We start from the raw sequence: 16085 nt of genomic DNA, 5'->3' as shown, positions 1-16085 counted from the left end.
TCAATTATGTTTTGATTGTTTCTTTTTAAAACAGTTTAAAGAATGGAAATTCTACCTCTTTGGAGTAGGACTATTCCCCAGGCCTATAGAAGCAGAAAGAGTAACTGCAATCCTTGGTCTTCAGGCATCTGTCATAGTACATTTCATAAATCCTACCAGGGAAGATGTTTCCATTGATGTTGTATTAACAAGTAGGTTGCTTTTCTTACATTTTCTAGATATCTGTCCTTTTATTTCATTAAAGTATAAAAACATTTTATAAAATACAAAGCATAGAATATAAGAGGTAAAATATGATTGCTAAAACACATCTCTTAAGTATTAGATCCAGAATCTATGTACTAAGTAGTCTTCTGATCTTATTTTTAAATCCACATATGAGTTAGTTATGGATTTAGATTTATAGGATTCTTACAATATTTTTAGTTATGTAGGATTATTACAATATTTTTGAAATATTCCAGTTCTTAATATGCAAAAGATTATAAAAATCCTAATGAAACTGTTTAAGGGTTCTCGGATCTCCCTGACCATTAACTCAAAAAGAAGCATCCCACACTTGGCACTGGGATTTTGTTTAATAATACACTACATATAGGAGCAGCCATATACACACATTTGCAAGATAGTAGGTATTTCTCTAAATATTCTTCTCTCCCATTCCCCCTCCACCCATTTCCCTGTTCAAATTTTCCTACCCCAATTATTTATCATCTCCATTTTCATACTACCTGTTTTCTGCTATTCCTCCTCCCTTAAGGGTTTTTCTTCTTTGCCTACCACCAACCACCAATGGCTTCTTCTTAGTTTCTCGGCTTCTGCAGTTACTCCAAGTTAAACACACCAAGTAGAAGTTTCAGTGTAGAACCTGCTTATCACTGAAAGTATGTCATTTATCCAGAGGCATTGAGAATTTTCAAAAGAGAATCTGTGATTCATGCCTTCATACATTTGATTTTACACTTTAAAGTCTAATTCCAGAAGTATTCTGTGGACATTATGTACACATTGAGAGAATAGATGGGACTTGAGAATCACTGTTCCAAGAAAGTGAAGCCAGTTATAGTGGAAAAGTCTGTGAACAAAGGTAGCAGGAAATCATGTGGTATATTCCTCAAATTTCCCCCACATCTGAGAGAACATCTGGTTCTTTAACAGGCATAACCATTTCATGCAGTTATTTCATTTCCAAGTAGGTATAGTATCTTATATAAAATAAATATTTCTGAAGATATTTCTACATTATTGACACATTTTTGTATGCCAGATTGGTTTTTAGCTATGCCCAAATTAAAATTGTTCCATACTGAAATCATGGCTATAGTATTTGGCTCAGAATTTGAAAACTTTTTTTTCATGTACTCAACTACTCTGAGTCTGACAACAAACACAATTATTGCCTAACGACAATGTTGCTCTTATTCACAAGGGCATAATTAATGAGTGGTTTATGCTTTCCACTAATGTATAAATTCTTGCTGTCTTCTGAAATTTGCACAAGAGAATATGAACCACATTTTTTGGTTAACATTTTATTCACTTGAAATTGAATGACTGATACTCAGTTATGTTTGGATTAGGTGATACACAATCATCATCAGTTATTCAGACATAACTTGTACCTGGTCCTTTGCTAAGCACTTCACTTGTAATTTCTTAAGGTATCTTAAAACAGAAAATATTGGGCGACTGTTTATTTGGGCTGTCACTCAATTGCCAATACCTTGGAATCTTTCTGAGTGCTTCCTCTGACTAAAAGAGCTTAAAAGAGCTTTTTTTTGCCCACCCAGAGTAAGCTGGAGATGTCAGTGAGTTAATATTTAATCAACCTATGTATGCCAGTAGATAGTAGATAATATCCCTGGATAGTATTCTTCTGCATTGTGCATTCAGCATAAATCCTTAGTTCACCATATACTTTGACTCCGCATCTCCTGTAGCAGAAACTTGTGTTACAGTGTATCAGTTACAGATGTGCTTCCATTTGTTTCTGGTTTCTGAACTCCTCAATATGCACTCCCCAAGATTACTTCCCAAGTGATCATTTCCAAGGAAACTCTAAAATATCAACCCCCTAATTACTCATTATATTCAAATTTTAACACGAGAAGCTTAAGGGACAAAGAGGGCCAGCAAGTTGTTTCTGACCACAGATCCATTAAGTAAAGGAATAGGAATGAAAACCAAGTTTGCAAAGGCAAATTCCACGTAACTTTGTCCATCACTTCTCAACAGGCAGGATTCCTCTCTAAATAGTCACCTAAATATACAAAACAAAAAACTGGATTGAGGCAATGCTGGAGAGTAACTGCACAAGCTTAGAAGCTTTCTTTTCTCTGAGAACCCTGAAGTCTATTCATGAATTTCACTGAAGGAGCCCACAATCTCTGTACTGGAAATACACTAAGAATTTTATTAAGTCAACTCCATTCTTTGGGTATTTCATAGACTCATAACTTCAAGTGATGAAGACATATTCATCATGATGTGTTAGTGATGTTATTGAAAGCCTTTCTTGTAATATTGCATGTCACTGTTTATAAAATTTGGAGAGACTTTTTCAGTTGCTTGTATCAGGAAGAAGTTTTTTTTAACCTATTAGTGGATTGTCCATATGAAGCCTGATTTCATTTTATAGTTTTCTCTATAAAGTGGCTACTACCAAAACATTTTAGACTTACCCAGAATAGATGACTTGCCATTGCTATATCTCATCCCTGAAGATTGGATATGTTATTGGGGAAAAATAAAATTCTTTATTATTATTTTTAAATTTCATAACAGTTTATATTTTGATCATTGCTACCCCTTCATTATCCTCTCTCATACCAACCATTCTTACCAAGCCCCTTTTTCTCCTCACCTCAACAATACTTGAAATTCATCTTTTATTGTTTGTGCAACTATGTGATTCCCTTAAGAGTATTGTGTCCGATGAAGGCATCCATACATGGGAGTACATCAAAGAACATTAATTTTATGGTGTTTTGATTGTTGTAAAAATATAATTTTCTCTTGAGAGTTTTCAGTTAAGATTTATGTAAGGCAAGCTGTAGGAAAATGAATGATTCAAGTGTCCATGCATATATTACCCTATACTAATTACAGAAAGTAGCTACAGAAGAAAACAGGAAATGACCTAAATAATCTTAGGATTAGAAAAAAATTCCCTAATGTGGATCATCAATGAGTATTTTGAAACATAAGAATTTATAGAAAATTTTCAGTGTGCTAGGAACATGGGATTTGTTTCTAGCAAAGCATAAAACCTAGTATGTCTCACATTAGAGCCCTATGAATCATTACTATCTTCAGTTTTACAGACAACTGTTACAGTTACTTATATGTTTTTTAGTTGTAAAACCTCACTCTTAGGAATTATTCAAAACTGAGGCTGTAGAGATGGCTCAGCAGTAAGAGACTGCTCTTGCAGAAGATCCAGGTTCAATTCCCAGCACACACATGACAGCTCACCTTCCTATAACTCAAGTTCCAGGGTTTGTGACACCTTCATATAGGCATACATGCAGACAAAACACCAGTGGACATAACATATAATAATTTAAAAAAAATTGTTCAAAGCTATACAGTGCATAAATTGAACAGGGTCTTGGTCTAGTCATGTCAAGATACCTTCTCGCCAGGCAGTGGTGGCACACGCCTTTAATCCCAGCACTCAGGAGGCAGAATCAGGCAGATCTCTGTGAGTCTGAGGCCAGCCTGGTCTCCAAAGTGAGTTCCAGGAAAGGCGCAAAGCTACACAGAGAAACGCTGTCTCGAAAAAACAAAAAAAAAAAAAAAAAAAAAAGAATAGTTTAGGGGTTTTAGCTCAGTGGTAGAGCGCCTGCCTGGCAAGCACAAGGCCCTGGGTTCGATCCTCAGCTCAAAAAAAAAAAAAAAAAAGATACCTTCTACAGGATCACCTAAATGTCAGTCATAGGTGGTACATGTAAATCCTAGTGATAAGGCTCTAAACTAGAATGACATTTGCCACTTTCTTTCCTTTTTTCCTTTGGATGCCAGGATTCCTTTCATCTATCAAAGGTTTCCAAGCAGTGTTCCTTAATGGCACTTTCTCATTGTTTCAGCTCTTCTGACGTCTGTTTTCCACTTTGCCATCAGATGGGGACTTTACCTAATCCACATATGCTAGGGAGTCCTCTATGGACCTTGTTTGGCTTAGATATATACATCTGTTCCATGGGTGATATCCATAGACTCAGTTCTAACAGTCATCTTTCATCCGTAATTATGTCTTTATCCTCAAACTCTTTCTCCCCAATATCTACCCTTCTGGTAATTAAAGTAAAGAAATGGAGAGAAGCCATTGTGAGATAAAAGTGTATGTGTTGAAACATTGCAAATCAGGACAGAGCCTATGATACACATACTACTAATTTAAGGACACATGTCAAATAGATTGCTTCCTTTGTTCCTATGACCAATTCCAGACATGCTCATTTATGAACGTTTTACTATCAGGACTTACTTTTATTGGCAGTATCATTCCTTCCTAAAGGAGTATTACCATTTTGCCATGGGTGTTGATAGCACAGGAGTTAAATATAGTCATTAATATTGAGCATTTATTGTAACCTGAAAACTATTTGATATACACTTCAAAACTATCCCACAAATGGATAACAAATACACCAATACACTATTTCTTATTTTCTGTTTCTGTGGGATTTCAATATAATTATGTACCTAAAAAGTTGTGCGGATAAATGAATCAATAATTGATATATATAGACTAAGTAAGCATTTTCATTATCTTCCTACTAAAATGGGATATTTTATAGATTATGCAGTCTTCTTACTTTTTCTAAATTTAAGTGCAACAATATGGATTTACTTAAAATCCTGTAATAAAATTAGACTCTGCTTCAGACATCAATAGTTTGTTAGAAACAATCAAAAGGTAAAAATATACACACTGATTAGCATAGTATTAACATAATGTCAACTTCCATTTTCAATATCAATAAATGTAAGCAATATATGATGATGCAAATGTCTCTGGAGACCCGCAGGATCATACCCAAAACACATTCAATGCTAAGGAAATATTTATGTTAAGTGTAATAATAATCAACACAGATTGCTAATCAGGAAAAAATGACTTTACACGTAAGATAAAATGTAGATATAGGAAGAATCCTCACACCTTCAAAGTCACTCCCAAATTTACATGTTCAAATTTTATATATTTGAATAATAAAAAATACTATTACAAGAGATTTATGACTGGAAATTATAGCATCAAACAAAAGACCTTTGATATATCAACTTAAATGCATTATCTGATTTTGATTTTCTCAATCAAAAAGCTGACTCTCGCAATGAAAGTGCACACCTTTAATCTCAGCACTTGGGAGGCAGATGTAGGGGTATCTCTGTGAGTTTGAGGCCAGCCTGGTCTACAGAGAGAGAGTTCCAGGACAGGCAAGGCTGTTACATAGAGAAGCCCTGTCTCAAAAACAAAATATAACAAAAAACTACCTCTTTCAAATACTGTAAAGTAAAAAGAATAATTGTTTTACCCACTTTCAGGTGAATAATCTAAGGCTCTATTTGCTTACAATCACTTTGTTTTTAGTTACTGTTTACATTTCTTAATATTTATAACTATTTGTTTTGCCACTCAATTATTCTGGTTAAGGTCTTTTCATTATAAGCTATTATAATGCAGTTTGCCACGAGACTGCACTTTTACAACACTGATATTTACATAGTAAACTCAAAGCTTTTTGAATCATGTACTTCTTATAATTAAATATTTTTCAACATTCCCTTCTAAGTATGTATATTGACATTTTACCAACCTGTGCATCTATCTCATTTTATAGATAGTTAGTATATACTTGTTTGCCCTGGGCTTAGTCTTAAAATTAATGTTGCATAAATGTTATGTATGTGTATTGCTTGCCTGAATGATGACAGTGTATGTGTTTTTTTTGTGTATGTGTGTCTGTATACATAAATACATACACACTCAGTATACATTAAGAGATATGATCCAGTTTTGGATGAATAGAAGATCCACATATGTTGAGTATTTATAATTAAAGCTCCAATAATTTTTGAATGGATTTTTAAATATTTTAGTGTTATATAGAAAACCAATTCTAATGTTGAGTATATTCTTCAAATATATCACTTAAATTTCATGTCAAAATATACTTTGAAACATATTTAAGTTTGAAAAGGACTTAATTTAATTTCCGTTTCCATAGAACTTTATCTTCTTGAGTGTGACACTGAAGTATAATATCTCTTTGTTTCTTGATTAGATAAAGAAGAACCCAAGAATCTTGTAATTGACCATTGCTGGGATAGCTTCCTCCATGAGAATGCTGCCTTCCAGTTTAGCTCTCTGAGGCGTACACGTGGTACAGTATTTCTTTCTTACGTTCTGTCATTTTGTGAACTGCTACATTTAAAAGATGTTCTGTGTATAGATTTCTCTCATTTTTGAAAGTTTCAGTGTTCTGATATCATACCAATTAAAATAGGGGTATGTTTGTAAGGAAACTGTTAAAAGATTATAAAGTTTTAAAAGTACCCATACTTATAATAAAAATTATTACTACTTTCCATAATGTTTACCTGCAAATTTATTTCAAGGTGTAAAGATAGTTTTTCCATATATTAATCCCACCAGTATACTTCCAAATATGAAGAAATTTAAAAAAATAATAATTTTAAAAATCTAAAGTTTGGGCTTGTGATGTAGCTCAGTAGTATGTGCATGCCTACCCTATGTGAGGTCTGAGGCTTAATCCCCTGTGCCAAAAAAGTAAAAACCACTATATCTCAGGAATTATTAATTTGCCTGAAATAATAAAATTTTTAAATGACAGTAATCAAGTTTTAGTAATATGATAAATATTATCTTAACGAAAATCAATTAGTTGAAGCAAAACACACACCAAAAAAAACCTACTAACATCTCCCCACAATGGGCTGATTGTCTCCTTGTATTTATTTTAATCCTCTGTCTCAGAATCTTTTTTTAAGCAAAGATGTAGTTTATTAAGAAAATGAAAACAGCTCAAAACAGAGGCATTAAACTAAGAGTTGAGGAGATTACAAAAGTTAAAAATAAGATGGTTATGAATAGAAAAAATAGTAAAGTTTTTCCTGTGCAAGCGGGAGAAACTGTGTTCAATATCCAGGATCCTTGTAAATGCCTGGTGTGGCAGCACACACCTGTGATCTGCACAGTGAGGAGGTTAAAAACAGTCGGAATCTAGGAACTTGCTGACCAGCCAGCCTAATGAAACCTATGACCTCCCACACTTCAGTTAGAGTACCTTGTCTCACAAAATAAAATGGAGAGTGATTGAGGGAAAAATGCCTAATGTGGAAATCTGGTGTCCACATACACATGAATACATATGCATATGGTCACATATTTGTTTACACACAAACTTGCACATACGGTAGACACACATACAGAGTTGTCGGTACTGTGACAACCACTGTGAGTTCATATGTCCAGCTTCCCTGCTATGTGTGGAAAATACTGTTTACTTGTAGTTCACTACTTCCAGCTCTTACACTTTTTCTGATCCTCTTTCACAATGATCTCTGAGCATTGCAAGGGGAAAGCAGTATATACATTCCCTTCAGGGATGAGCATTCTACATTCTCTTATTCTGTGCACTTCAGCTAATTGTCACTGTGCTAATCACTATCTACTGCACATAGAGGCTTCTTAGATGAGGGTTAAAAGATGCATTCATCTATAGGTATAAAGATAAGTCATTAAGAATAAGTATAATACTGTGTCCATTTAGCAGAATAACAGTAGTAGGTTATATAGAGAACCTATGAGTTGTCTACTACTCACAGGCCCTTAGCCTGATAATAATGTCAGGTATGAGTTTCATTTTATGGAGTAATATTTATATCAAATCAAAAAGTGGTTTGTTATTCCCATGAGGTTCATGCACCTATTGCACTAGTGGGTATGTCTTGCTACGTCAGGCATTATTGCTGCGTGCAGGGTTCATAGCTAGGTATAATTGATGATTACTTCTCTCCTGGTAGCTTGCCTCGCATCTTTCAACACCATGAAAGCTAGCTAGTAGGGATAAAGCATCTAGGTTCTTACCAACTTAATTCTCCATCTCCTATGACTAAAGTATATGGTGTCTTCAGCAGTAGGGTATTACCATCAAGTTCTGAAGGTTAACCAGGATGAATGGCAGTAGCCTGCTATGTTTAGAGTGTTGGTATGGAACCCTCTTGGCTAACAACTGAAGAAGATTCATTACTGGCACTGGGTTTTTTATTTGATAACCTATGCTGTCTGGGAGAGGCAATGTATCCCCAGATACAGAGTAATAACTCCATTTAAATTTGGTGCAATATTTTACCAGACCTTCAAATAAGAACAAATACCAATGCTCCACAAACTATTCCACAAAATATAAAGGGAAGAATCCTTTTCAAAAAAAGTCTCTTTATTAAACCAATATTATTATGATATAAAAACCATACAGAGAATCAACATAAAAGACAGTTATGAACATAGACACAAAAAAGATGGGCGGTGGTGGTGCATGCCTTTAATCCCAGCACTTGAGAGGCAGAGGCAGGCAGATCTCTGTGAGTTCAAGGCCAGCCTGGTCTACAGAGTGAGTTCCAGGACAGGCGCAAAGCTACACAGAAAAACTCTGTCTTGAAAAACAAAACAAACAAAAAAATATTCTCAAAGAATTTAATCCCTAAAATTTTTTGTTACCCTTGTTATTATTCTCCATATTTTAAACTTACCATCTACTTATTCTATGAGAAAACAATAGAATAAATTTTCATCAAGTTCAAAAATTCCAACAATATTTTGACTTTAATTATACTAGATCTATTGACAGATTTTAGAAGAACTAAATCTTGATAATATTTATCTTCCTGTTGAGGATCATTGTTTTCTTTAAAGCCATTTAGCATAGTGATTATAAATGTGAATAATGTTCGTGTTTACAGGACAAAATATAAAGCATCCAGTAGCAGCACATTTATTTTAAATAATACACTTAGCTATTATATATAATTTCTGTAAAATGCAGAAATTGAATTTTGTGTCCTGAGTTTATATTTTTTAATCTGTAAACAAAGAAAATGAAGTACATTATTATGACTTGAATTACTGTCTTCAAATGGTTTTTAAATTTAACTAGCTTTTCTGCTGGATTCCTTATTGATTTTTCTACTTTTCTGCTGTGACTTGAATTTTAAGATAAACACTGAATACATTGCCTGGGCTTTGACACTTCAGAATGAATTCCATTCTACTCTGTTGTAAAATCTCCAAAGCAGTTCATCATCTAAAATCTTATTTGTTCTGATATTTAATATACTTTGATATTAATCTCAGAGTTTCCTGATTATTTAAGGACTGTAAGCAAGAGGATGACAGCACACATGTGAGCTCTGTTTCTCATTCTATAATTTGCATTTTTCAGTAATTAAGATAGTATAGGAGCTAACATGATAGCACCTGGCTCCAATCCCAGCACTTGGGTGTCAGAGGCAGCTGAATCCCTGTGAGTCTAAGGCCAGCTTGGTCTATATAGTAAGTTCCAGGACAGCCAAAGCTACATACAGAAACCCTGTCTCAAAAGAGAAATAAGGATACAATAGGTCTTACTTAAAACATTTCCTCTTGGAATGCCATCATTTACCATAAACTTAAGTCTTTTTTTATTCTTAGGGTAGGTAATAAAATATATTTTGTTTTGTTTTGTTGAAATGTTTTTAGCATATATGAATTATAAACAATAATAGGCTTCATTACAACATTTTTATACATGTCTCTTATTCCTCTTCCCCTCCCACTAATACCTTTACTCTTCTTAAGTAACTAAGCTTCCTTCTACTTTCATGTTTATTCCAATCCCCTTAGAATGACATAATGAGTTTTATTAGGGTTGTTTCCTGAGCATAGACAAGAAGTTTTTGTTTTAATTTGGGGAATTATAGTATAATTATGTAATTTCCCCTTTTCTTTCTTTCCTCTACCCCCTTATGCCCTTGCTCTATTTCAAATTCATGAGCTCTTTTTCTTTAATTATTGTTGTTACGTATGTAAGTACATAAATGCAACCTGTGCAGTCCATATACTGTTGTTACTTTTTATGTATATGTTTTCAGGGCTTAACATGGGGAACGGGGACCTTACCAGTTGTTGTACCACTAAATAAAATGTCTCTCTTCTCCATAAACCATTAGTTGCATATAAATCATCAAAAGATGTGAGTATCCATGGATAATTCACCCTTCCATAATGGAGTTGTTCTGTCAATCTTCTACAAATCTTGTACAGTTAATCACAATTACTAGGAGTTCACAAGTACATCAGCCCAGGAGTCCAGCACCTTAAGTCTCCCCTTCTTCCTCCAGCTCTCACATTCTTTTTCCTACTTCTTTTATAATGTTTTTGGAGTGTTTGAGGAAGTGATATGTCCCATTTATGGCTAAGTCTTCAATAGTCATTTATTCTCAGTATTTTGACCAATTTTGAGTGTCTTTATTCATTTCTGACTACTGCTAAAAGAAGCTTTTTCTGACCAAAGCTCACAGCAGCACTATTCTATGGGCACATAGTTGTTTAATAGGCAATTTGGTAGAGTCATCATGTCCATCTTTCAAAGAAACAACTTGTCTTCCCCCATTAGATCCTATGATCTCACCACTGATTGATCTTTGACCACATTCAAGATATGACTGTTCTCTGTGGAGCAGGCATCAAATTCATTTAAAAAAGCATCTCTTGAACCCCAAAGACTTTCCACTGGTACACCACTGAGTTCATCTTGCCTAGCCAGTAAGGACTGTTGCATACAGAGTCCATAACTGAGACTACTGATCTCATTTCCCTCCGGTAGCATATAAAACACCTTCCAGTACTATGAGGACTACCCAGAATGCAGAAAGCGTGAAGCCTAGTTTCAGTTTGAATTCTCTATATCCTGAAAGAAAGTATGTGAATGTCTTCAAAAGTAGGATTTTAACATCTAGGTCTGGTAAACATCCAGTATCAGTGACAATTGCCTTTATTGTTTTAAAGAACCCCAGGTGCCTCCTTGACAAACAACTTGGATGGAGGTAGCCCATCTTCAGCCCTTTGACTTTCATTCACAATAATTTTTCTTAATATTGTTTTTAATGAGCCTATCAAATAGCAAGGTTTCTTATATCCTTTTTGTATATCATTAGTTTTTGTTGCCCTTCCTCTTCACCTCTTAGACAATATTATGACAATATGTAAAGAAAATTAAAAAATCCTAGATAAACAGTATGTTTTGAACTGTTTGGGGAATTACTGACCTAAAAAAAAAATAATGAATGTTTCTTTATGTCAGTGTTTCCCAGGATTTCTTTTCTTTCCTCTCTCTCTTCTAATTTGATGTGAATTTTCATCTAGAAGCAGACACGCTTTTCAACCTGTGTCAATGTTACTCTCACAGGAGCTGATTTGGCAGAAAAGGTCTAAACTTGCAGCTCTAATTTCAGATCACTGTGCATTCCTTAGAATTCAGCTCAGCCCTAGATATTAAATGGAGGTCGAATGACAGGTGATATGAATAATTTATGTTCCTTAAATGTTAATTGTCTGTTTTATTCTGTGAAAACATTTATAGTATTCACCAACTCAGTCTAAATCTCTCTTTGCCAAAATTCTAGTCTATATGTGTCTAAAAGATATAGATAAAATAATTTCTATAAATATTCCTCACAATAATTTCTTTCAGAACATTATAAATCCTTGGCACTTTTGAGCTACATTAGATTCTGCCATAAATAATGAAAACCAATCCAAACTAACACAATAGGAAATATATTGTCAGTATCATTTAGGAGGCTACAGGCATGTTAAGTCATGATGAAGGCAATGTTCTGTTTTGTATTAGTCTAGACAAAAGTGCTGCATCTTAAAGGAGTCTGTCCAAGTACAAAGATAGGTGGTGGTTTGGCTGGTTTGTTGTTTCAGTTGCTGAAGACTGAACCCAGACCTCACACAATACTAAGCATGTGCTCTGCAACAAAGCTGTGTCATCAAACATAACACATCCAAATTTTAGGTTGCTTTGGTTTCTTATTTCTATCTGTGGTTGCTGTCATTATTGTCATTGATGTTCTAATTTTGTGATTCCTAGTATAATTAATAGAAACTACTCAAACTTACACATTTTCAATTTTAATAGATTTCAAGCCAACAACTCAGCTATTAATCTCTAAAATAAAGAAATAACCACCATACTAAAATATTGGGTCAATAATTTCTTATCATTGAATATCAATTTCATCAACAAGTAAAGGCCACATTACTAATATGGCTTTAAAAAGTGAAACAAGCATATCTCATAATGTCTAACACATTGGTTCTCAACCTTCCTAATGCTGAAACCCTTTAATATAGTTCCTCATATTGTGGTGACCCTAACCATAAAATTATTTTCCTTGCTACTTCATAACTGTAATTTTACTAATGTTATGAATTGTAATGTAAATATCTGATATGCAGGATATCTGATATGCAATCCCCAAATGATTCAGAGCCTATAGGTTGAGAACCATTGTTCTAAGCTGTGTGTCATAATGTCTGGTTCCTTCTTGACAACAGAATTCCTGTTTTATACTTTATAAACATTAGGTTTCTTACAGTGCTTGCTTTTGATTGGAAAAAAAAAGTGATTTCAGACTTCTGATGCATGGAAGAAATTATATTCAGTCTTAGAAGAAAATTAAAATATTCTAGCACTTGAACAGTTAAAGTAAAAACTGGGAGATACAGAATATGGTGTATAAGAAGAATTTAAAACAAAAAACAACATGAATCTGTCAGAATTAATTGGATTGATTTCGTTTTCTTTTGTTTTTTGCTGACAGCCTATATATTTTTAGATCTAAACGTAAGATCAAATGCATATAAGTTGTCTTGTCTCCACAAGTATGTAGGAATAAGGAGACAAAAGAAGTTCTATCAGTTCTGTGGATAATCAAAATGCAATCTTACAAAGGGGCTGTATTTATGGTTTGGGCTTTTTTTGTTATCTCACAGAAGGAAAATGATAAATACATTTCACAAAAGCCTATCTTTCTGTTCTTTCACCAGGCACAGACATTCATAGAGCTCAGAGCTGGATAGAACAAGGAAAGACAGCTGTTGCGTGTTGTGTCTTAATATGTGGATAATAGACTTGAAACTTCGGATTTCTGTATTGAAATCAAAGTACTCATAAAAATTGGGAAGCTTGAAAGGGGATGCCTATAGGGAATAAATTTCATGGGAATGTGAATAGAACTTAGGCTATGAGAAGGAAGAAACTGGAATAATGAAACAGGAGAGTTTTGGGGTGCATAATAGGGAGACAGTATAGGGGAGGAAGTATCTTTTAAACTGCCATATGGAAACCCTATGCTGTAGAAGCCTCCTAAAGTATTTACACACACACACACACACACACACACACACACACACACACACACACACAGTTTAAATAAAGTTGCTACTATTGGGGAGCAGGATACAATCTCTTTCCAGTTATCAAATAAAAATCCTAGTGCCATCCACCTCACCAGGGCTTTTAGGGACCAGATCAGGTTGACAGGACGTTGTGAGAAGACTCAGCATTGTGAGGACAAACCTGGCAGTGATTGAGGGTACCTATCCAGGACCTGGGAGACATTGATGCCGGGGTTCCCAGGTGACCCTACAGGAGAACGACATGAGCCAGAAGCTGGCTTCAAGATTCTTCCATGGGTTTGTTAGTTTGTTTTGTTCTATAAAGGATCTTAGGAATATTCATTAACATACTAAGTTAGAAATAATTTGTAAGTATCAGACCTATGGCTGGTATATACTGAGGAAGGCTTGAGTTGTAGGCCAGTCTGGGCTTTACACAATAAGACCCCAACTCAAACAAAATGAGTAGAGGAATAAGAAATTCATTGCTGGGCCCATTGTTGGAACAAAAGGAGAAGAGGGGCCACTGGGCAATCTGGGGTGCTGGTCCCAGTACACTAATCTTGGTGCTCTTTTAGCATAATGACAAGGAACCAGATTCAGAGTTGTAGGTGACAAGTAGAGAGCTGCAATCTGGTAGGACATCCCTCATGCATGTAGCTCTGTGGTCCTTTCCCTTATATCCTAGTGAGCCAGGTCCTGAACCTAGGACTTGTGGTGCTCTTAGGGAGAGAGCACATTAGTTGAACCTAGTGTCTTTTGAAATTTGTAAAGCTAAATAAATCATGTTGAACTTGAAATAAGTAGAGCAGTTTCAAGGAGATAACAGTGATTGACAAGGCCAGTGAACTCCCTGCAGGGTTTTGCTGTGTTGATCTAAGATCTGCTGGATTTCATTTGCCCTGACCTAAGCATAACTGGTGAGTGTAACATGAATTTCTAAAATGATCTTCTAAAAAAAAACTGAACCAGATATTGGGGTAAATGCAGAAATATCAGAGAGACAAAGGAATAAGCCACTGCCACGTCTCACCTTGCCAACTCCATGAATCCTCTGACTGAACACCACTTAGTCCTCAGCTGAAAACTCTCCAGCTGAAAAGCTTTTAGTCTCTTTGTGCCTTATATAGCTTTCTCTGTCTAGCCATATTACTTCTTTCTTAGTGCTGGGACTAAAGGCGTGTGACTTCCAAGTACTGGGATTTCAGGTGTGTGCCAGCACTGCCTGACATCTATGTTTTGTGTAGTGGCTTGTTCTGTTCTCTTATCTTCAGGCAAATTTTATTAAGGTACACAATATATCATCACAGGTGAGTCTCAGAATCAGCCTGACTGTTCCTGACTAAATACTATTAAATATAAATATACAGACACATACACACACACACACACACACACACACACACACACACACACACACACTCCTATACTGGTAGGCAATGTAGATGGTGTTGTCATGTATTGCCAAGGGAGTGTTGGAGTCTACGCATGGAAGTTCATCCAGAGCAGTGGATACCCCTTCAGGACCAAAATCTGACTATTCTGACCTACAGAAAGTACTTAGGAGAGACACTGGGGACCCGTCTCACCAAGGCTAGAGTGTAGGTTTCAGTTTGTGCCCAATGATGTGGTCTTTCCTTGCCTTCCTTTTGACTGTATTTTTAAATTACTTTCAATAATTCTGTACAATGTTTGTAACCCTTCCTAGTCTTCTGATTTTCAGTTATCACAGCCAGAACCCAATAGGGACCTGTTAGGAAAAGAAATAAGTGCTTACTGTGGTTAGCAGGAAACTTTCTCAAGTTGTTGGGTGCTGGGTTTGTTACTTAATCATAAAGCCAGTCTCCTCTCTGATGTTCAGATGCCAGGTTTTAGTAACATCAATGCCCATCATCCTGCTGACCCATGGCTTTTATTCCAGGTGAACCTTGTGTAAAGGAGCTGCCATTGTTACAGCTGTTTGTCTCCAGAGATGGTGACCCAATCATTTAAGCTGTCCCTAGAGGGTCTGGGTGCTGTGGTGGGCCATGACCATCTTCCTTTAGCTTTCAGTGCAGCTTTTATTGAGGGATAGCCATGAACAATGTAAAACATGACTGATCTCTGATCTCATTCTCCTAGTGTTTTGAGTTCTGAACCCATGTTTCGCAGCACTGACCTCCTATGGAAATAGCAAGAGCTACATCTTTACTATCCTCTCAAGCACAGTATGTGTTGTCACATGCTGCAAATGTGGGCTATCATGTGTGTGTGTGTGTGTGTGTGTGTGTGTGTGTGTGTGTGTGTGTGTGTGTGTGCGTGATCATGCAGCAAGCCTGTCATGGTGCTGTTTGGTGGCAAAGCACCAAGTACAATAAGTAAATTTTAAAAAAATCCCAGTGCCAGTAATGAATCCATCTTTTTGAGTTGTTAGCCAGCAGGGTCCCATAAAACACCCCACATACATTACAGGTTATTTCCATTGATTCTTCTGACTCTTCAGAACTTGATGGTTAGATTCAAATGCTGACGACATCACATACTTAAGTCATAGGACATGGAAAAAGCAGCTGGTATCATCCTGGAAGCTTCATTCCTACTGGCTAATCTTCATAGTGCCAAAAAGTTC

The 16085-nt window shown here is 35.5% G+C and overlaps 1 protein-coding gene across 1 annotated transcript in view; it reads left to right on the top strand.

The window, feature by feature from the left end:
- Window positions 1–16085, top strand: part of Cfap47 (cilia and flagella associated protein 47) — a 236379-nt gene that overhangs the window by 182227 nt on the left and 38067 nt on the right. The window contains exons 57-58 of the mRNA XM_036173897.1: window positions 35–191; window positions 6294–6392. Coding sequence (XP_036029790.1) covers window positions 35–191; window positions 6294–6392 — 256 coding nt within the window. The remainder of the gene's footprint in view (window positions 1–34; window positions 192–6293; window positions 6393–16085) is intronic.

The sequence above is a fragment of the Onychomys torridus genome, chromosome X (assembly GCF_903995425.1).
Source record: "Onychomys torridus chromosome X, mOncTor1.1, whole genome shotgun sequence".
NCBI lineage: Eukaryota > Metazoa > Chordata > Mammalia > Rodentia > Cricetidae > Onychomys > Onychomys torridus.
The sequence above is the reverse complement of the archived record's forward strand: the minus strand, read 5'-3'. Positions and strand labels throughout refer to the sequence as shown.